This window comes from Bemisia tabaci, chromosome 2, assembly GCF_918797505.1.
Source record: "Bemisia tabaci chromosome 2, PGI_BMITA_v3".
Classification (NCBI taxonomy): Eukaryota; Metazoa; Arthropoda; class Insecta; order Hemiptera; family Aleyrodidae; genus Bemisia; species Bemisia tabaci.
Genome location: NC_092794.1, coordinates 53,442,426 through 53,466,278, shown reverse-complemented (window position 1 = coordinate 53,466,278; position 23,853 = coordinate 53,442,426). Strand labels below are relative to the sequence as shown.

Genomic DNA, 23,853 nt, shown 5'->3' with positions numbered 1-23,853 from the left:
ACACGATTCGCGAAACGAAAACTACCGAAATCAACTTCTACCTAAGATATCAACGTTTTCATTGTTTACTTTGGTTTTTGAATTACCCGGTCACAAAAAAAAAACAAAACCCTACGCGAGTCAAATTGTGCACCACAACGGCTTTATTAGCCTACCCAATCAAGCATTGTTTCTTTCTCACGATGTGTTGTTCGAAATGTGTACAACTTAAGCTGAGCTTCAAGATTGAGGTTGCCATATTTTCATATTATTGAGCCCGTCATAGTGACGTTTGGAGTGCAATATAACCAAAGTAAATTATGCTCTCTTCCATGAGCGAATTTATTCAGAAGTAAATTTAAGACTTTTTCTTTATGTACGAGCATGACAGAAGAACGAGATCCATAAGAGCCAATTTCAAGGGTATTTTTTCTCTGGATCGAGGGTCGGCAATCTTTGTCCTCATTGAGACCAAATATAAAATGATACAAAAACGGAAAAAAATTTACAATTTTAAGCAAATTCACATTATTACTCCGGTTGAAATAAATGTGGAAAGAACTCTTTCAATTCCTATGAACGTAAATATCCGTAATCATCAACCTCCCCAGAACGTCGACATACCGCAGGCGTAAACAGTAGGTACTTATTGAAACAGTTTCGGTTTGTTGACGAGAAAATGGCGGTGGCTTGCGCTTTTGTGCGAGCCATTTCCGCGAGAAAAAACTCTGCAGTGCTTTCAGACCGATTAAGTATCAGCTGATATCAAGAACCTATCTTAAAACAGCTTTAATGTATCGGCTCCATAGATCGGCTCGACGATCCAACATAAATCGTAAACCGTTAACCTATCAAGGTCCAGTGGTGTCATCCAGAAAAAAGCTAGTTATTCTGTTCTTGCAAAGTTGCACAGTTCAAAACTTTTACGGGATGAGAGCACTTCGGGATCGAATCCAGTCAAACGTGGTTGAAAGAAATCCGAACGTAAGAAAAATATTCCAAACAAAGGTTAAGCAAACGCCTTCGAATGATAACGCGGAAAAGGTAAAGTTTAACTCCTTCTCAGCCCAGATGAATTATTATCGAATGAGCTTGAACAATTTATCCCTATCTTAGCAATGCTATTCTCTCGATTGAGGTCATTCGACAACTGAGATACATACGCAGAAAAATGTATCGTATTCGATACATCAAACAAGGGAGATTGTATCTATATTAATTGGTTCAACACGTGAACATAGCCTCAAAAGTCAATTGAGTAATCTGAGGGAACGGGTTTCCCGAGATAGACTTTCGATCTTATTAGTATAAAATGGCAATAAAAAGTGAGATTGGTAGGAGTATTCTCATCTCTAGCTTTTTCTACTTAAATCCTAAAATTTTCGTTTGAAGGCATGTTCTATCGTTTGAACCGAACGATACATCGAACCAATGTCGAATACGATCTATTGCACACTAGCAACTTTTACACTCAAGGTTTGATTATGCGTTTGGTATGAGGAATTATAGGGGCATTTATTGGTTTTTGTCGCCATTTTTATGATGGTCTGTTGAGTATTTTTCGATCGTTAGATGGTACAAAATCAATTTCTGCGTCTACATTGGAAATGTTTTCCCTTCTTCCGTACAACCACGGAGCGAACACGTATTCAAAATGCTCGGATAAACATATCTTTTGACATACAGTTTGGGCTTACTGCTGCGCTCTCAGCGTGAGGCGCCTTCAAATCCGGTGATACTCTCAGCTTCGCCTGGCAGTTAGTTTAGTTGCCCATCCGAACCAAATCTGACTCGAGTTACTGATTTCACTAAAGGAACTAACGCATTTAAGCAGATCAAAACACCTATTTGAATTCTAATTATCAATATTTTCTGTCTTATTTCTTTTCTTGGACATTTTTTCACATTTTTATTCAACAGAAATACTTAAATCGCATTTAGCCGGCGATTGCCAATGCCTGCGATCTGTGCAGGAAACGGTATTTTATATTTTCTAAGTAGGATTTGGACGTTTAAAATGCGCCCACTGTGAGCCTACGTGAACCTTTAAGTGATGAGGAACATGCATCGCGGTCCTTAATTTCATAACATGTATTTGGCACTGTCTATTTACTAAATGAAATAATTTCTTATTTACACTTGCAGCTGAAGGTGATGGCAGATTATATTGAGCAAGATGGTTGTGAGAAAGCTAACGAAATCGACATCAGCGCCGACGAAGAATGTCGCATCATCATCTCCCACCGATCCACTTCCGTTGATGAGCACCTAGAAAAAAAAATTAAACAGACTCTCAAAGAAGACGTCTTGTAAGCCTCGTATCTCCGATTTTATCTAAGCGTAAAACGGCCATCAAATATTGGCGAATCCAGCAAGTCGGCAACACCGGATTCCCTCAATTTAAACCTATATTAAATAATCGATTCTGGTCGAAGCACTTGCGGCCCCTCGAAGAATCGATACATTTTCATGGGTTTAAATGGAGAAAAACAATGTTGCCAATTTGCTGGATCCGTCAATGCCACCAAATTGATCATAGCCTCTGCGGATCTCGCACCGATTTATTTAAAATTGGGCTATCTTTGTAAGATGTTCCTCTTTTCGTCACATGAGCGAAACAGGAAGAACCTATTCTTCCCCATTTCGATGACTAAAGTGCGAAACCACGTACATCCGTTTGTAACGTTGCAGACTTCCGGTCATACTTTTTTTTTTCTTTGGAAAACTAGACAGTTCATTTACTGAAAACTTCCTCGATTTTTTCTCGAGCAGAATATTTTGTAGTTTCAAGCTGATTGTTAGACTTGTTTCTCTTTGAAAAAATAAACTAGAACCGGAGATTTTGAAATACAGCGAAAGGGGGTACGTGGTTTCGCACTTTAGGCCATCGATGCGCATTGATCAATCTTGGATAAATTACAGACGTATCCTAATCAAACATTTTCATATTAATTTTAGCAAAATCTCTTCTGAAAAAAAAGAAAAGAAAGAAAAAAAAATCCGTCTCGGAGACTTTTTGGAGACTTGGCATTTCTAAAGAAATGCGAGAAGTCTCTATGGCATTTTTGTCTCTTGCTTCGGATCAAACTTATTTTCTTCTTAATACAGATAAGAAACTACTTTATACAGCGTATAAAGCCATGTCTTTTTTCACATCTGGGGGGTTTATTTGGAATCAACCCCTATACTGAAATATTTCCGACATATTGTACGTTATCGTACGTTTTTACTTCTCTGTCATACCGGCATGCAGCATTTTGAATTCACACTTTAGCTAGTTTGTTCATTGCCCACATCATCAAACGTGCTTTAAACGATCCAGATACATCTGCTTGTCCGTTGGTACCCAGAACTTGCTGCGTCGTGAGATGACATCCATAAGGCGGAGAAGGGGCAAGAGGGGGTAGGGGGTTGTGTTAGGGGGGAAGGTCGGTATAGAATTCAGTGATTAGCGTCCATTTCATGTCTGTCAAAGCACGAGGATGAATTTATTATTCATTAAAGACCAAGAGGAAAGAGAGGAAGAATAGAAGTGCACGATCTCTTGACAACGCCTGGCTTGGTAGGCCTCTAGAGGGCGCCCGGTGGTTTCAGTGTTGTGGCGTGCTTAGCGATGGATCGATTGATCTGTCATTTTAACCTACGAAAAAGGATCGATTATAAAGCTCGTCGCAACAAAGACTCTCAGAAGCGATTTTTTAGCATAGTCTCAAAGGGGAAAATATCGATTCACGCTTCACCTTTGGCGCCTCTAAGTTCCGACCACTACCGCGTCTCCTCTTTTCAGAATAATGTGTAACCGTGCATCTTTGTACGATTTCGAGGCCGATAAATTTTATTGGAAAATTCCTGTGGTCCCAATATTGTGGTACAGATATATGTGACAGTAAAATTGATTCGGTTTTGGTTGAAAAAATTAAACAAGTAAGAAAAGCAGGGAATGAGTCAGATACTTTCCTTGGGGTGACTATACGGTCGAAATTTTTTTATGGTTCAAAAAATGCTGAATATCAAAATATCTCTGGGTTTTTGGGAAATTGTCCCGTCATGGTAGGCTATATAATACATACCAGTATACCTCCTGTCACTACTACACCACTGTTGGAAACAAAATAATCAAGGACATGTTTTATTTTGCTATAGTTTTACCATTGGCGAGTGCATAACGATGAGGCTTGGGACGGCATGCTTTCGATTAAATATCGACGTGGGTCAGAGCGACAACGCAGCTGTTGAATGACTTATGACTTGAGCAGGGCCGACAATCGAGAGTAAAATCTAGCCTGGATAGGGGGAGGCGCTCAGGGAGGGGCGGGGGAGGGGGAGGTTAAGGGAGCACCGAGCACGTGCCCTAACGTCAAATGAAGGTCACTAGGCCATCTCAACGTCGGACTCATAGGCCCGTAATGACGTAACCCACGAAAATTAGTCTGACGTCATCGTCTGGCGGGGGACCCAGGAAACGACGAATGCCCCAGTCAAAGCAAACAAATTCCTGGCCACAGGTGGAAACTTTAAGGGTCGTATTCATCAGTGGCGTGGCGCACATGATCGATTATCGATATCTCCTCATATGTAGCTATACTAAAAAATCGATTATTCAGGTGTTCGCTGCGAACACCCTGTTCATCGATCCTCTTCCATAGGTTTAAATGGCAGAACAAGCGATATATCGCAAAGCTTGCCATCATCGCCGCTGGTATTCGTAGTCGTTCTTTTAACAGCTCTTTTCCTCAAGAGGTTCCATTTATTTTACATAGGGATCAAGGGAGGTTTTGGAGTCCCTGAAACATCCAAAAACTGGTGAATCCAAAAACTTTGAACGTGGGGGGGGGGGCGTAAGAGGGATTCGGGGACTTGTCTCAGAAAATTTTCAAAATTTTAAAGCATCTAACAGGCAGTTTGAGTAAATTTCGTCATAAAAAAAGAAAAAAAAAGAATTACCAAATACAAACGCCCATCCTTCTTTCCTCCGTTCTCTCCTTCTCTCTCCCTCTCTCCCTCCCCCTCTCCCTCCTTTTTTTCGAGCAAACAGGGGGGGGGGGGGAGGATAGGCCCTCTACGCCCTCTTCCTAAAGCGGACAGTTTTTACCAATTTCGAATGAAGTTCAGCAAGATAACTTTGGAAATGGGCAATTGAAAGGAACTACAATGATTTACCACTTTTAACAGAAAAATACAAAGTACAAAAGAAAATACATCGCGAGTTAGAATTTTTTCTCCTCTCTTCTTTTTCCTAATCCTCCCCAATCCTACTTTTTTACGCATTCTCATTTTTTTCCTCCTATTTGTATCCTTAAAATAATAGGCCCCGAGGAAATGGGTCAAAAATCATCGGGTAAAACCGTTTGATCTACATTCAAGGATCCTTACAACCGCGTAAAAAGACCTTATTTTGACCTCTTCGCTGCTCATATCTTCAAAATTTTCCGCAAAATATGAGCACATGAGTCACTTGGGATATGCTAAGATTCTTATGAGCCGTATGAATGATGAGGGAACCATTTTCATTTTGAAGGGTCACATCACCAGTATTAAGGAAGCGAGAGGGCAGAGGTCAAGTGCAAGTCTTCAAAGTGAAAGAGTCGCTCATACAAATATGAGCAAATATGGCATAGAGAGAGAAAGGAGGGTGTACTTTTATAGTAAGAATCGATAAGCTGATCTCAAAACCAAGAAGACACTCAACGGAGATGCAACTGCAAAAATTGACCACTAAAAAATTTAGAGGCTTCGTGGCTTTTATGTTTGCAGAGCGAGACCAGTTTCATCCCGGGCAAATAATTTGCGAGTTTGAAGTCCGCGATGCTATGAATATGTAACTGCAGCCGGGAACGGTGCATTGAACAAAATCGCGGAAATGACGTCATGTCGCAACTTCTCTCTCCAAGACTCGCGAAAGAACATGTTTTCATGTTTAGATGTGGTTTGGTAGGGAGCTAAACTGCTGGGATGTCAGCATTTTTAACTAGTGGGATCAAAGGAGGTGTGGTTCTTGAAGAGCGAATGAATAAAGTCATCCTTGACACAACCTGGATTGAGGAAGAGTGAGGAAACTCGCATTCAGAAAGAGGTAAATAATCGAAAGAAATTAATTTTGAAAGAATGAGAGTTTGCCTTGAGGTACGGAATTGGACCTCGGAGGAATGGTCTGGATTCAGTTCTGCGGTAAAAATTGTTTTTCCCACCTACCGTCTCACATCGCCCACTCTCCCCTTCTGTATCTGTATCTCTCCCCTTCTCTCTAAAAATCATGAAAAAGTACGCATTAGAATATTAGGTGTGCTAACACAGGTACTAGGAAAATACGGGAAAATATCCTGCAATTTTTTTTTAGGCGTGTATACAATTATTTAGGACGTATTTAATTGGCTAAGTACGGAATGTTAGTTACCAATGAAACTCATTATCTATTTTACACGGAGAAAAAAATATTTTGTGCGTAGGGCCCGAGGCCCGATGTTGAGATCATATGACTCTCTGAATATTTCGGATAGCGCATCCAAAAACTTGATTTATCTAGATGCCGAAGTTCGGGTCAAACGTTTTAAGTACTCCGATATATACCAAAGGAATCGGGTCATACATCTGAAGTACTTTGGCACATACCGCATGATGTTTGATCCGAACTTCTGCAGCTGAACTTCAAGTTTTCAGATGCACGATCTGGAAACTTCAGAGATCAACATGACCTCAACTTCGTGTCCAACGCACTAAATTTTTTTTCTCCATATAATTTAAAAAAAAAATAAATTAACACTGAGCGTTTTGAGATGGTGGTGAGATGGTGACCCATCGATAAAAACAGATAAAACAGCCAAGTTTAATAAAAGCTGATTTGATTACTCATCTGAAGGGATTAACACACGCGATTTCAGACTCTTTATACGTATGGCCTCTCTTTGTTTAAATTTCCCATGTGGAAAGTTTTTGTACTTGAAATTTTAATTTTTAGGGAGGAGTCAAAAACGAGGCTTCAGTGGCGGCTGCACTTTCTTTGTGGAAAACAAGCGGTTGTCGACCATCTCCTAAGCAAAGTGAAGAAGCGTTACGAAAACATTATGAAAAATGAGCAATATCGGAAAAGTATTCTGGCTAAACTAATGCTCCAAGCCGCTCTCAAAGTAACAATTTTTAAATTAATGCCTCTTATTACTTTAGGCTAGGCCCGAAAAAATCATAGGAAATTGTGATCGGTCCATGCACATAACGTTAAAAAAATGTTTAAATTTAATCCTTAAATGCTCATGCTGGATGAAATGGACCCCAGGCTCGATGAAAACACTACACTGAAAAAAAAAAAAAAAACTCCGGTCGTGGGAGCCGCAATTACGGGCTATATAGACATACTGTCCGTTCCGGGCTCAAAGGCCGAAAATTCCGGCTGCTGGAGCCTGAGCTTCGACCTCTAAACCCGGAGCAATCGAAGCTACTCCTCCAGCAGCCGGAATTTTCGGCCTTTGAGCCCGGAACGGATGGTATGTCTATATAGCCCGTAAGTGCGGCTCCCACGGCCGGAGTTTTTTTTTTCCAGTGTATAGGTCGGCGGGTTGCACGGGGCCGGTACATATGGGTTCCAGATAGAGGTTTAAAAATACACCGTAAAAAAGAAGCAGACATCAAATTGAAAAAAAAGACAAAAATTGGGTGTCAGGCAATTTTTATAAACACTTTCCACGGAAATTCTAAGCCGGGTCAAATTAACCCGAATACTCTTCTCGCTCGGGGAGTCATACAAGTGCTGGTACATACGAGCCTCATAGTATATGACATAGATCTACAAATACACCTTATAAAAAGAATTAGTCATCAAATTGAAAAAAAAAGATGAAAAAATCGAGAGTCAACACAGCCGAAGATAGGAGAGATGTAATTGGGCTTCGTTTTTTCCCCCGAATCTGAGCAACATGGAATTGAGTTGGAGGATGGGCAGCAGATCAAAGGCTGCGAGCACTTTAAGTACTTGGGAGTGCGGTTGACCCAGGATGGAAGGACGGATCAAGCTATCAGGGAAAGGAACACCTTAGCAAGGAAGGCTATAGCGATGTTAAATGGAATCCTCTGGGATCAGCGGATTTCCAAAGATAACAAGAGGAGGATATACAACGTTGTAGTCAAAAGTATATTAACATACGGATGTGAAGTTTGGCAGCTGAAGAAACGGACACAGGATATGCTAAGAGCAACGGAGATGGATTTCTGGAGAAGGTCGGCAGGAATTTCTAGGAGAGATCGGGTCCGTAATGATAGAGTGCGTCAGATAATGGAAGTCGGAAATGACATCGTGTTCGACGTCATGACCAAACAACTTGTTTGGTATGGTCATGTCAATAGGATGACGGAAGAGAGGCTGCCAAAAAAGATGCTTGATTGGGTTCCTCCTGGGAGGAGACGTAGGGGACGCCCAGTGAAAGGTTGGCGACAGGGGGTGTTAAATGAGATAAGAGATTGTCAACTCCCTGATGACCTGTGGGAAGACCGAGCTTTGTGGCGATTAGGCGTCGCACAGCGCCAAAGAGCGCTATAAAAGCGACTCATATATATATATATCTGAGCAACACCTCGTCGGCAGCATAGAGCGCAGCATTGCGAGTCCACGCATCGCGCCATCGCGCCTTCAATTTTACAGACGCAACACGGACATTCATCAGGCACGAATAGTTGTATCTCTTCGCCGTCTTCAACGCGCGTGAGTAGAACCAAACGAATGTTACTCTCGGTTATTTTGTCATATCTCTTCCAATAAGTTTCCAATTTAGAAGCCAAGGATATTCTCGTGTTCAGTTCTCCTGGCCGTTTCATCTTGAACATGAAATTCACCAAATTTCAGACACCTGCAAATTCTTCATTTCAGATCCTGGAGCCTACAGTTTTCCTGCGGGTTCAGGAAGAGGACTTCGGTTTGGCGCAGCAACTCATCCCGTGCGTACAGGAAAACTACTCGAAAGTAACAGGACTATTGATGACCATTATCCTGGATAAGCTCTATCCTCTCCCAACTGAGACAGGGGGTGGGGTCCAGCTGCGGACCCCTGACAACCGGATCTTCGTCAACAACCTGGTCACCAGGAGGATCGAGTTGTGCATCGCGTCTGTCCATCCGCTCATCAGGACTGTCCTCTTCGATGACGTCATACACCCGCTCATGTCCGAGGGTCAAATCATACTCGATCATGACCGACTTTCTGAGTTTTCCGAATGTTCGCTATGAATGGCACATGCATGCTCTCACACCTGGAGCCTGGAGTGTGATCACTGGCATGCCTGTATACAGTCAGTGGCGATTTTGCAAGTTGGCATTTGTCAATGTTGGCAATGTTGTCATTTCTCTCCAACCACCTGATTCAACTAATAGAATAGCTCCATTTTTCCTTGGTCTACTGCCTTGTCTATCAATTTTAATATTTATTCAGCTCACAGATGTCGCCTAATTTTCCCGGATGTTTTATTCGTTAAACAGAAAACCAAGCAACATTGAAACTTTAATTTTTTTCAACATATTCTTCACAAGTAGGGCACCCCCTGACCGCTTTGCGGTCCAACCCCTTCGAAACGCTTCACCCCGCAAGCGTTATGTGTTACGCGTTACGTAGTCATATCAATGGCCAAAGTGCGAAACCGCATATCTCCATTGCGGTGTTAATTCATCCCTAATTCATTTTTTTCGGAGAAACAACCAAACTTCATCGCTTGAAATTCGTACTGAATATTTTACCAACATAGAAGAAAAATCGGGGAGGTTTTCAAAAAATTATCTCTATCAGATTTGCACAGAAAAAATGCGAAGTATTACAGGAAGTCTGCAACGTTGCAATCGGAGATATGTGAGTCTGCACTTTTACCATCGATTTGACTATATATTTGTATCATAGAGTAAAATTTAGGGTTTACATGCAGAGACTGGAAGGGCGCACAATGGATCGAGTCAATGAGAGAGGCCGAACAAAATTTGGAAACTTTAAACGCTGATAACGCCGTCTATACACAACTTCGAGGTTCTAAAAGTAGCTCCATGGCTTCCCTCGTGAGATCTTCTTTCAGAAACACCCATTGAAATTTAAAATGTGACAAAATAAACATCGAAATTCGCAGTTTTAGTCATAAATTTTATGTCCGACAGCTCTAATTGACTCGATTCACTGTGCGGCGCGGCGTTAAGAAGTCTAGTCCTCTTTTGAAAAATGAACACGAGAGAAAATAAGACAATTTAAAATGCAGTGAGCCTGATTTCTATTAAATCCGTCCAATTACTCGTCCTAATGACTTCGTCACGAATAAGAACAGCGCCGCTGTGTCGAAAAATAATCTCTGAATCTTGCGCAAAGTAGGAGCTTGCGAGAAAACAGGTTCTGAGTCAGTGAACTTGTTCCCGTTGGATTTTATTAAATGTGAAGGGTGTAAAATGCCAAAGGTGTCGCCGGGGGCTCACGATACCAAAGGTTAAAAATACCCCGCCGTGAATAATCATCATACATCCCGGCCTTCTCCTTCCGTCCATCGCCTCTATTTGCATAGAGCCTTATTAAATTGGCGTTTTACGTGTTGATAGATTTTATTTTGTTCTCTGCGTTCTTATCGTTCTCTTCCCACAGCGGTGTTGATCGTCACCAACACCTACGGTCTGTGTTTGAATTTGCAATTAGGTGCCGATCAGTGGCACGGCGAGCTTTGTGATATTACGACGGATCTACCATTTGAATCTATGGAAAAGGATCGATAGACAGGACGTTTGCAACGGACACCTTAATAATCGATTCTTTACCATAGCTTCAAATGTGGAAATATCAATAATTGATCATTCACGGTTCGTACATTTTCATAAATTATACGTGCAACACTCAAAAATCAGGTGAGCTCATGGCAGCATCACCAAAAAGCGTACTTTGTTGGTGAAGACGTTCTTTGCGATGATTTTCTAAATTGACAATCGCAATGAAGATCAGCACATTATACGGAGGCTTTATGCAGTCCTTCAAAATTACTCACAAAAACCTTCGATCATATCGCCTATACTACACTTGATTCCTGTTCTTTCAAAGGACCCAAGTAACAGTGAGATCGAGAAAAATGGCAATTTTTTCGGTCGATTATCGCGATTATATCGGTGAAAATTCATTGCGATGTTATCGAATAAAAAATTGTTATTTGTGGCGATTAAATTGCTATACATCGCAATTTTGTGTTCGATAAAATCGCGATCAGTTTTCGTCGATAAAATCTAGATTATAAATCGCCATATATCGTGATAAATTGCCGGGCGATAAAATCGCGATTTTATTGCAACAGGATAATCGCTCAGATGTTGATGATCCCAGCGAATTTATCGCCGATAAAATCGCAATATATCGCAATTTTTCCGTTGAAAAATGCTACTTTGGGGAGCGGAGGATTCGTTATGACCAATAACCGTCCATAGATAGCCAAATGGACCGCGTTAAACAGAAAGGAACCATGCCACATCAGCTATTGCCAAATTTAACAGGGGAATTCAATTTTCTACGAGAGAACGTTTGTGCAGATTCCTTTGAAAATTTGGAGAAATTTACTTTGTATTATGGAGAAAATCCATAGAAATTTTCACAAAAATCCGTACAACTGTTTTCATGTAAAAAATTAAATTGCCCGATTAAATTTGGCAGTAGCTGATGTGGCTTGGTTCCTTTCTGTTTAACGCGGTCCAAATATGAGCATCCATCTTTCTTCTTCGCCCCGTTCACTCATTCTTTTTTTCTTCCCTTCTTCTTCCTCCTTTTTCGGGCGTACCGGTGGAGGAGGAGGGGGGGGGGTGGGACCTATACTCGTATGCCCCTTCCGTCCTCCATAGATCCGCCTGTGCCCATAGAAGAGTCAAATTTTGAATTTGGTAAGTTTGGCTGTTTTATAAACCAGCTAGCTGGTTTTCCTCATATTATGTCTTCAATCCTGGTTATATTTACTCCTCCTCCACCTCTCCTTCTTGGTCTCTTTTTTCTACTCTACCGTGTTAAGGAAGAACGCCGTAAGTACATGCGGATGCTGCCAAATTTCCCCAAATAAAACATCTATTTTTCTTTGAAATCATAAGATATTTTAGATTACATTGCAAACAAAATTGTCTGAAAACTCGAGTGAAAAATATTCACAGTTTACCCAGTAAAGGTTTTTTATTGCAGGAAATCTGGCAACAGCTGAACGCTCATTCGGCATTCTTCCTTAGCACGGCATTATTTTACGAACCCAGAAAATATGATAAAATACGAAAAGGGAAGAAAAGGCGCGACGTCTCACCTCAGCCCCAACGACCACTTTTTAATGGAAGGCGCCGGCAAAGCTCCTTCGCGTCACAGGCGCAGGCAGGGCCGCGTCTGGGACTCTCGAAGGTGCGTCACGTGACAGCAGCGCTCTCTCTCGTCCGTCAACGTCTCGTCCGACTCGGGGCCCCCTTCCGGGGAAACCGCTCAACTCCGCCGGGGACCCCTACACGGAGCAGCGGTTTCGGCCGCGGCGCGGCGGGCGGGGGTGGGTGGGGGTGGCGCGTCGTGGCGGGCGTCGCTGTCTTGGTCGAGTCGTCGCTGCGGTCGGCGTCGTCGTCGCCGTCCTCGGCCTCCGAGTTTTCCCCGTCGTCGCTAGTCACGTCACGACCCTCAACGGGAGACCATCCACCTTCTCGCGTCGCACCCTCGCACCCCCAACCCCCGACTCCCTCGGATCTCCGCGAGTGACATCCACTTCGGCCTCCTGGTGAATATACCCTTTCCCCCGTGAAACAAGTTTTCTACGTGAGGTTATCCGTTAGTGGTGTCGTTACAGTATAGCCTTTGGTTCGGGTGCTACAGCCGGAGGTGGTGCCTTTATGCCGACCGAAAACAACAAGTGAGTGGTCGTTATGTTCAGCTTGCCGAATACACACCTTGTTCTTTCGTTGTCTGTTGCAGTGATCCCATTCCAAGTCCGTCAACAGTTCCGGGATTCGGAGCTTTTTTGTTCCGATTTCTCCCACTCCATGACTGACGAAAGTTCCGCGATCCTTTTTAGATTTTTTGAAAAGTTTCGAAAAATGCGAAAGATCCGGAACATTTCGGGGATTTCAAAAGTTCCGGGAAATATGCAGGAAAATCTCAAAGGTTCCGAAATTCGGAACTAGTTTCGGGAAATGGGAGCACTGGTCTGTTGAAAAAATACATTCTGTGAGGAGATAGGCAACAAGGAATCCACTCGGGCTGATTCTGATCGGATCAGTGTGGATTCTGATATAGGAAAAATATATGTTTCAAGTCGATTCTGCAGCCTTGGAAAGGATATCGACGGTGAAATTACTAGACCAAGACCAGACCATCTCGGTTTCGCGACGTTGCAGACTTTCTGTCACACTTTATTTTTTAAATGGAAAACTACTCAACGCTGATTCTTACAAATTTCGATGATTTTCAAGGAATGATGTTGATTTGTTCTCCTTCAAAAGAAATAAAATGGTAGCGGAAATTTGTTAACACCGCATACGAGATACGTGGTCTTGTAGTTTCACCGTCGATGTACGTTACTCTGTCTGGAAAACTAGGTTTAGGCCACCGTATGAGTTCTGAAGTAGAAGAAAACGTCACACGCGTTTTCTTCAAATACCCACATAGCGAACAGTTCACACAACGGAAAGTTTGAAAATCAACTCCTGGACGAGAGATATTAACAAGTCTTTTGAACGGAGAGCAAATGGAAGTTCGATTACACGAATGACGTCATTTTGACCAATGTTAACAGAAGACACTTAGGTATATCTTGTTCAGGAGTTGATTTGGAGACTTTGCGTGGTGTGAATCTTTTTCCTCGTGAAATAATGAAGAGAAAATACGTGGCGTTGTGCTTTGATGCATACATTGTCTAGAGGCCAATCAGACGTATTTATGCTACAAGGAACTATGTTGCACTCGTGTGCAACATAGTTCGTGGCTGGACTATATTTTACAATTGGACGTATTCATGCTAAAAGCAACTATGTGCATAAGGTTTGCATGCAACGCAGTTCCTTTTAGCATAAATACGTCCAATTTATTTCCCAGACACGTTACTCCAACTCCCGGCTGTAACTCCATTCCAAGGCAACAAAATTGACTAAAAAAATTCATTTTTTATCAGAATCTGGTCAGTTTTAACCAAAATCAACCTAAGCGGATTTTAAGTTGCCTATTCCCATAAAACCTAAACTCCGAGAACAGTCTTCTCGGTTAAATAATTTTTTTGTACTAGCTTTACAATATGAATATATCTTCCCATCCTCTCCCAGAGAGTTCATCAGTGGTCTCCTTCAAATATTTCAGCCCTTAATTCATCTCCCTTTGCATACTTTTTAGTAGTACCTTAAAATTATTTCAGCGCCTGGTGCACCACCGGCACTCAAACGAGGAGTGTATACATAATATGCTTGCCCGAAAAAACAAGCCAGTAAAGTTCGCATTTTGATTGGAAGTTGCGGTGCAGCATATGTCTCAAAAACTTCGAGAGTATATCGTGTTATGCACTAGAAATCTATTTAGTTTCAAATTTACAAGCTAACAAGAGAGCTCCTGGTGGCGTCCCGATATCTATGTGTTTCTACTTCCTCTATTCAAAGCAAATTCAAATTCATGTTTGGATATTTTGCGAAATATACTTTAGAACAGGGGCGTAGCTAGGAAATTTTTCTGGGGGGGGGGGGCATGGGACCACCTCTCGTGGTGAAGAGAGCGGGGGGTGGGTGAGGAATGGAGGATCCCGTTTTTCTGGAGGGGGGGGCACGAGATTTCTGGAGGGGGCCAGGCCCCCCAGGACCCCCCTAGCTACGCCTATGCTTTAGAAAGTTAAGGGAATAAAGAATAAGAAGAGCGTTAAAAAATACATTAATTAATTTCACTTATAGGAAGAGAATGTGTTGGAAAACCTGGCATCCAGGAGATGTATTTATACAATTTCACTAACGATCTCAAGTGTCTTTATAGATACTCGTGTCACGTAAGTGCTTTTTGAAATATGGGTCCTGTTTAAGACCAGTATAGTCTGTCGTCTGTAAAGCCTCGTTTGAAAGATACCCGGGGAAAATACCAGATCAGGGCCAAAAGAGACCACGTTGTATACTCAAGTGATTCATGGCGTCATCCATCTAGGCTCGGACTGGCCAAAAGGCCAATCTGCCATTGGCAGATACGCCCTTTTCGCGCCGAAAACGCGCCCCTCTTACAGATAGCAAAATAAGAAGAAGAAAAAAATTACGACCGAGAATATGTGCGAAAAATTTCTTAAATGAACGAAAGAAGAGAGAGTTAGGAGTAAAGAAAGGTGCTTTAACGCATGATAGTGGTGAACAGAGGTCCAAGAACTACTTTCTGAAGCGTAAACAATTTTCTGTGAAATTTTCACCTTCTTCTTGCATACAGAAGCGCTATATCATCCCCCTCCTCCATTCGCTATGTGTAACTCCCTTAGAAGCGATGGTCGGCTCGATTTTTAGACATACGCATTCTTTATAAACCTCTTAAGAGGCCGTTAAACGCATATTTCCTCTTTTTTAAACGACTATTGATTTGGACATACCATAGCATAGCTCGGGCAAACTTAACCTTAATTTATCTCGAAATCCAAATCTAAGAGACATCTAAAGTGAAAACGCGATACAACTATTCGCACAAGATGGATGTCCACATCCACATTGCATATGAAAAATGTAAGAAGCGATGCCGTGAGTCGTGAATTCGCAATGATCTGCTCTAGTTTGAAGCAACATTACAAATAAGACAAACGCAAACAAACACAATATGGAAATAAAGCGAGGGAAAGGAAGCGCGTTAACGACGGCGCAGAGATACAACTATTCGTACTTGATGGACGTCCGTGCTGCATCTGAAAAATTGAAGGCACGATGACGCGAACCGTGAGCTCTTAATGCTCTGCTTTATGCTGTCAATGAAGCGTCGCTCTCATTTGGGAGAAAGTTTAAAAAAGGCCTGAAGACATATCTCCTACCTTCGGCTGTATTACCCACGTAGTGCTTGAAGCATGCACCATTACGAAAAAGACAAACGGAAACAAACACAATACGGGAACAGAGGTAGAGAAAGGATGCGCGTTTACGACGGCGCAGAGGTACAACTATTCGTACTTGATGGACGTCCGTGCTGCATCTGAAAAATTGAAGGCGCGATGACGCGAAGCGTGAGCTCTCAATGCTGTGCTTCACGTTTAATTACTCCGTCTGATCAATAAACTTTGAACCTGAAAATAGCGTAAATTTGTGCTGATTTGCCAAAATTTTCTGAACCCCCCTATAGGGAATGCTCTACCAGGAAATATCACATTACGCTCCTTTAACCAACCAAGGGTCTACGCCCTCAGATGCGAGCCAGTCCGACCCTGCATCCATCGTGTGTTTTAAAACCTTTCGTCCCGTTTAATCACTCCTGTGGCTGTTTGTTTCCTATATTTTGCCACGTGGCCATTTCATCACGCTTCAATATTGCCAGGAATTGCCCCATGACTTTTACAGCTTTTCAAACCTAGTTTACAAAAACCTAGGTTCAACTTTTAGACATCTGGAAAATACATGAAACAGTTTTACTGTATTACCTGTAACCGTGGACTGCTCTCCGGAATGGATGTGTTTTCCGAATAGAGTCGTGCTCTATGCTGCTGTGCGAAGGAAGAACGCTGTATGAACCTTCAGACGTTGCCACATTTCCTTCAATAAAAACCTAATATACTGGAAAAATTTTGAATGTTTTTCTTCAATTTTTTCAGGCAATTTTGTTAGCAATTTTGTCTAAAATATCTGAGAATTTCAAGGATAAATAAGCATAATCTTTCTAAAAAATACATGTTTTATCCGGGGCGATTTGGCAACTCTCGAATGTTCATACGGCGTTCTTCCTTAGCACGGCAGTGCGGTATGTTTGTTGCCTGTGCAGATAAATGGGCCTGTTGCACGCAAAATATAGAGCCAACTGAATACATTTTTTTTAAACGTAAATTTCCTGAAAATCACTTTAGGCAAATCAAAAAAAATCTGAAATCCGCTCCTTAGTGCGCAATCTTCGTAGTTTCTAACTCGAGTTTTTAAATTTACCGCGTATGCGGGCAGTTTTTCTTGGTGGCCGGTGGTTCACGGAAGCCATAGGAATGAAACTAAAGTATACTTAAGTTGGGCAACTTTCATGATAGAGATCGTAACATGGAAGCCTAAGAACCTGAAAGAGCAGCCAACCTTTCCCATACGAAATATTTGAAACAGGGTCGTTGCCAACCGATACATTCGAACACCGCAGGTGGACCACCCGGTCGTCCTTCAGCGGGCTGATTATTTAAATTGATATACAAAGCGATGGACAAAAAAGACCAATAGGAAAATAAAGTGATCCTGTCGGTGGAAGCGGGTGGTTTCAATGGATAAAGGAGAGAAGTAGCAAAACTCATAACGGTGACCCACGAGAGACCTTAAGTTAGTCCATCATTTTCCTCCTTAAGCTCTGAGAACCACTCGTTCAAAGCAATATGATCGCTCCATTTTTCTTTTCTCTTATTAGTCTGTCATTTGGACTGTATTTTGCAATTTGGACCTATAGATTCCGGTCCGGTTTAAAAACAACGTATGTGCCATTAGTTTCCCTATGCACATAAGTGCTTTTTCAGCAGAGCCAGAATTTATAGGTCCAAATTGCAAAATGTAGTCCATTTTGTCTATCAATTTTAATAATCAATCTGCAGGCGACAGTTGCTGTTTCTCCAAAGCAGCGACTAGTGCTACTAAGAGCGTATTCTTCCTCCAGTGACAGAGAAACCCCATGCTCATTAATTTGATGAGGAAAAAAGTGCTGATACCCGACCAATTGTCTTCCTCGCCTGTCCATATGGTTTACCTAGGTGCTAAAATACCTTCTCGGATGAAAAGGAGAGAAGTCCATACTGTCGTGCTGAGGGAAAACGCTGTTTGGAAATTCGATGGTCGTCAAATTTTTCCCAAAAAAATATTTATTTTTGAGGAAAGTTGTGCATATTTTTCCATAAGGTGTTCAGAATTTTAGATTGAATTGCGATCAATACTGTCTGAAAAATTGGAGGAAAATTTTTCAAAAGTTTCCCAGTGAAGTCTTACACTATTAAGAGAAGTTTGGCAACGTCTGAAGGCTCATACGGCGTTTTTTTCTCAGCACGGCAGAATACTTGAGAGTACGGACACACCGACGTGGAAAATAAGAATAAACGCCGTTTGGAAATTCGATTGTCCTCAAATTTTTCCCCCCAAAAAAATTATTTTTAAGGAAAGTTGTGCATATTTTTCCTTAAAAGAAGGAAAACATTTAATTCCTTAAAATTAGATTGCCGTAAAAATTGTCCGAAAAATCGGAAGAAAAATATCCAAAAGTTTCCCAGTAAATTCGTGCTCTATTGAGAGAAATATGGCAACGTCTGAAGGCTCGTGCGGCGTTTTGTCTTAGGAAGGCAGCAAACTTGAGAGCGCGGACACACCGACGTGGAAAATAAGAATCGGTGTCTCCAGGGGTGAAATCCGGAAGATTAGATGAAACGCACGGAGAGGCCATTAAACTTACCCTCGGAAGAAATGTTTGAATGGGGCAATAAGGGGGTGTTTTCCTCCGGGCCGGCAGAGCGCAGAGAGAGCAGAAAAGCGCAGAGCGTCGAGCGAAGGGCCATGAATGAGAAAAGAACATTTAGTGTAAATATGCATAAGTGAAATCGATAGGACACGTCATGTGATGGGGAGTTATAAAAATATTTCTCGCATGAAGGTTGACATTGATTTTTACTGCGAGCCTTTCCTATCTTGTTGCTCAGGTAATTATGTGGCCTTGCTGTGTTGTCATGTCCGGCATCGGCGCCTCGCGTGCACGGCTACCCGCCGGCGCCGCCGAGTGACCCTTGGCGAGCGTGAATAATCGATCATCGATATTCCTCCATTTGAAGCTATGGTAAAGAATCGAATATTAAAGTAATTGCTGCGAACACCCTGTTTATCGATCCTTTTCCACAAGTTTAGATGTCGGATCAATCGATATATCGTAAAGCACTCCACGCCACTACAGTGACCCTTGGCTGACCGCTTTAGACTCGACGCTTTGCAAAGGAAAGACGTTAGTGCTATTGGAAATCCTAAGCATTTACGTCTTACTCCGATTGAAACGTCCAATTCGTGCGATCATGCGCCAAGTTTCCGTGGAGCATACCTCTCAACCTGCACGAGAGGAAACTTCGGTAACTAAGTCTAATTTGGACTATATTTTGCAATTAGGAACTACAATTTTCAGCCCATTCATTAAAACATTTAGGCGCATGGGGAAACTAATGGTACATACGTTGTTTCTGAGCTGAGCCAGAAATTATAGTTGCAAATTGCAAAATGCAGTAAAAATTGATATTATGATGACCGAACCTCAGTTCTTATAGCACATACTAGCATTTACTTCCATTCATTTGATCGAAGTTTTCGGTCGTAGAAACTGAATCAAGTGCCCTTTTTCAAAATACATAATGTTAAAAGGCGATTTTTGAGGGCTAAGGAACAATACATACCTAACTAACAATTTTGGCAAAAATGATTTAGCTACTTTGCCGCATTCTAAAGTATAAAATACGCAAGCTGATGTTTTAAGGTTGTTTTCAGTTCTGTGGGGAGGTGCTGTAATGACGCTGTAATGCACGAAAAAAATTGCAAATCTAATTTCAAAATTACAAAAATTGTGAAGTTTTCTCTCCGTCCTACAAAATTGCCAGTTTGCAGATAGGCGGTATTACTCCTTAGCCAAACTTTTGTTTTCCTTCCCCTCCTTCTTGTAAATAAGTACCCGTGCCGCAGGTTCAAAACCCTCCTCTCCCTTTAGAGCGTTATCTACTTCCTGTATGAACGGCCTTTCAAGGCTCCTTATACCGAGGTCATCCGTAAAATATACGTCTCTTCGTGTGACTAATGAAATCTTTGGCTATCTGCGGGGTGATTCTTGAAATTAATAGACGAAGGAACAGACAAAGAATGAAAATTGAGCGAACCTATTGGTTGGAATAGGTTGTTGTTATAGACTGAAGGGGAAAGCGGTGGACTATCTTTATGGTCTCTTGTGGGTTGCCGTTAGTTAGTCTTACTTACACAATTTTTCTAAAAATTTCCGCGAATTTGCCTAAATGATCTCTGATAAAAGTATCGAAAATTTCGACGTGATGTTTACGTTGGTTCTATTTCCTTTAACTGTGAACAAAAAAAAGTTAAAAATCATCCGAGTTTCTGAATCGTTAAAATCAGGATGCATATTCCCACTTTAATCATGGGAAAAACTGAAGCAGGAAGTCAAGAATGAAAACACTCAGTCCCGTAGCATTCTTACAGTCTTATATGCGCTAACATACATTTCACGCCAACTGGCCGACTGCACTGCGTTTGGCGCAATGCGAGAAGTATTCATGCAGTCTTGTAGGCGCTAACCGACCGCGGCGGTAGGCTGTACGCCGACCGCACTGTTTCGCGCAATGTGTGAAGTCTTTCCGAAGTCTTGCAGGCGCTGTGCGCTGTGTTTGACGCGATTATTCGAACTCCCGTTAGAGCAATCGCGGCATCGAATAACAGAGCGTAAAAGGCCTATGTTGTATTTCGACGCCGTAAGACCATTCCAACGTTGCCTCGTTTCTCCCCATTAAATATTTTTTCCAAGAAAAGTTAGGAAAGTTCTTTATACCGGCGACCATTATTCATTATACTCACTTCATTTATCATTAAAAGGTAAGACATCGACGACTTGTCAACAAAGTAACCTAAACTAGCGTTGACATAAAAATGCGTTTATTTTCCAACTGTTTCCCGTTTTGCTAAACATCTGCCTTAAATTAACTTCATTTTAAATTCACGCGTTCCTGTAGCAGATGTTAATGTTTCTATTCGCGCAATCCTGGATTACCGGCTACAACATATGTGCCATTAGTTTCCCTACAAAGATAGGTGTTTTTATGCATGAGCCGTAGATTGTATGTCCGAATTGCAAAAGACAGTCCAATTTATTAGTCATCTGTACGATTTGAATTTTGAAATTTTAGTGTTCATATCAATTTTGGAGCTGAATTCCCTGAATTTTCCTTGTTGACGAATTTTTTTCCTCTCGGGTGCTTTGAGGAAAATGGGGCAAATGACGTTCTTGGATTTAAAGGGGACGGGGGGCAAACCTCTCTCCGTAGCCACGCCACGCCCATATTTTCTTTGATCGATTCAATAAGTGTTGCTGGAAACAAACATCACACTTTGAGAATAATACAAGCATTTGTCCTCGATATTGTTTAAGGTTGTCCCGCAATATTTTCTGGTTGCAATTTTAGCATTCGATAACGTTAGTCGTATGTGAGACGTGGCAATTTGACTGGTAGAGACTGCACTCCATAACTCCTAATGTCTTTCAGCAAATAAGAGCAGACTGGCGGTGCATAATTTACCTTCTGAGTAAAATAATTCATAAGAATTACGACTAGCATAGAGAGGTTTAATCATTTTGGGGGAAGAGAGGTCTGCTTATTGGTAATGGTTGATTGATAAACTTATCCTGCCACTTGCTCTAGTTAGCACGTCTGGCCCAGAAGTTTCAGGTTGGAATCCTGGCGTAGGTAACAAAAACGAGATTTTGATGATGCTCCCTCTCAAATGCTTCCCATCGCCATTTTTCATCCCTTCTTTTTCTGCTACTCCTCCTAATGAAGTTCTATCCCTATGCTATCAGATATTTTGAGAATATATAAGCATTATTCCGCCTAGAAAATGGAATACCTACCCTAAAATTATTTTGGAAGTCTACTAAGTATTTCAGAAAGCATAACTAATTTGTGAATGCTCTCGTAGCAATTCGGATCAGTGAAATTTATTTCGAGGAAATTCTGAGCACAATACTTGGACAGAATACGTCAAGTACATTCCCGGATAATCCTTGAACGGTGTGTATAAGCTAGGGTTTTTTAACGGTTGACCACCCTTCTGGTCGATTCAAGTAGTTTCGTGTTTAGTTTCAGTCTAACGTAAATGACGTGAGTAAATAAAAAAGTTTCACCAAGAATGCTTATTTTTAATCGGAAGTACAAACGTGGGCAAACAATTTTCGGTTAAGAAAAAGGGTGAGTCCTGAGTCCCTTTAATTGCAAAATTTTTAAGAGAAGCCTGCAGGGGATCGCCCTTTGAAAATATTTAGGAGTTTAGCTTTAATCGATTAAATTTTACACTATTTCCGTACATATCCTTCGGAGTTTCCGAGTTTCCTCTCGTCACCAAATCGTTGTGAACACTTTCACTGATTTCCATCTCTCAAGTTGCAGCAATGTGAATAAATTGATCGCGTTGGATTTCATTTACTTCCTTTCATTTACTTTAACATTCAAGATAATTTTAAGAGAATTAGGAATCTTTTCACTAAGAAAATCATATCCGGGGAGAGCTTGAATGGTTAAATGTGCTAACCCTGATAGGTAAACTATTAATAAGAGCTGAATACTGTTACAGCTCGAATCGACCGACATTTAACAAGAAAATACTGTAATGGCATTGAAAATGTGCCTTAGAGATAAATAAAAACTGCAGGATTCTGGTAAAAAACGTATTTTTAACACTAATTGACTTTTTCTTGTGAATTAGTCAAGATAGAGTTACATTCTGTACCGTATAAGGATCTCCGCAAGTCCCTCAAGAACCTAGGCCCTACACTGAAAAAAAAAACTCCGGCCGTGGGAGTCGCAATTACGGGCCACATAGACATACCGTCCGTTCCGAGCTCAAAGGCCGAAAATTCCGGCTGCTGGAGGCGTGGCTTCGATTGCTTCGGGTTCAGAGGCCGAAGCTACGGCTCCAGCAGCAGGAATGTTCGGCCTTTGAGCCCGGAACGGACGGTAATTACGCCAGTAATTGCGGCTCCCACGGCCGGAGTTTTTTTTTTTTTTTTTTTTTTTTTTTTTTTTTTTTTTTTCAGTGTAAGGCTGGATCTACAGTAATCCTCTCCCTTCGGCAGCAGTGGTTTAAAGTAAAGAGTAGCACCAACTTTTAACTTCTTAAAAGTGATTCGATTATTTATTCGGAAAAATATAATTTAAAAATTGCCAGTACGTATCACATTCTTTCGGTAGACAATCCATTGGGGTGTTCGAAGTTGAAGCTTTATTTTCAGTGCATGAAACGCCTATAGGAGAGCTCACTCAAAATATCAGTGCTTTGATCTATGTGGCGAGGGGTGAATTTATAAGCAGGGTGGTCAAGTTGTGTGCTGAGAATTCCCGATTGTAGCCTGGAGTTTTCGCACAGTGTGGCATCATTGCTCACGAGATTGGCCTTTCTCCTCGTAGAATAAAGTGACCAATTACTGGGGTGGATTCTCCCATGGTTTTATGCGGGTTGACCTTGAAGAAAAGTGGATGGATATTCACGTGGACGCTTTGATTATTTAATCATGAATTGATTATACCCAAACGCATCCTGATATTCGTAATGCACAGCTGCATGTCATTGGTCAATCGGTCAGAAACAAGCGTGACGCCAATATTTTTAGTGCTCCATGACATATTGAGCGAATTTATAATTTGAGTACTTTTATTGGGAGAGAGGCCAATATGCCATTTCCTGATTGGTCGCTCCACTTTAGGAATTTCATTGAGTCCTTGAGGATGAGTGCATAAGTAAAAAGACAAGATAGACCTCATACAAACTATTGAAAGAATTTGATGGAATCCAATGATGTATTTTGAAGTTATTAAATTCATTCAGAATGAGTAAAAATACGTTTTAAAATTAGAATTTCTATTTCAGATTCAGCAAGACGCACATACGTCGCGTCATAGGCAGTCAGCAATTATTGGCTGCAATTCGGTGGTCTCACGAGTAAAATAAACGGTAAAGCATGTATCGGCAGC

The 23,853-nt window shown here is 41.5% G+C and overlaps 2 protein-coding genes across 2 annotated transcripts in view; both read left to right on the top strand.

Moving 5' to 3' along the window:
• Window positions 1–369: 369 nt before the first annotated feature.
• LOC109039174 (V-type proton ATPase subunit E 2) lies at window positions 370–9,438 on the top strand. Its single transcript, XM_019054593.2, has 4 exons — window positions 370–1,023; window positions 2,125–2,288; window positions 6,935–7,103; window positions 8,834–9,438. The coding sequence occupies exons 1-4, from the start codon at window positions 772–774 to the stop codon at window positions 9,188–9,190; spliced, it is 942 nt and encodes a 313-aa protein (XP_018910138.2). The 5' UTR covers window positions 370–771; the 3' UTR covers window positions 9,191–9,438.
• A 3,069-nt stretch (window positions 9,439–12,507) lies between these two features.
• Window positions 12,508–23,853, top strand: part of LOC109030311 (uncharacterized) — a 32,745-nt gene continuing 21,399 nt past the window's right edge. The window contains exon 1 of the mRNA XM_019041595.2: window positions 12,508–12,831. The gene's annotated coding sequence lies outside the window, so the exon portion shown is untranslated. The remainder of the gene's footprint in view (window positions 12,832–23,853) is intronic.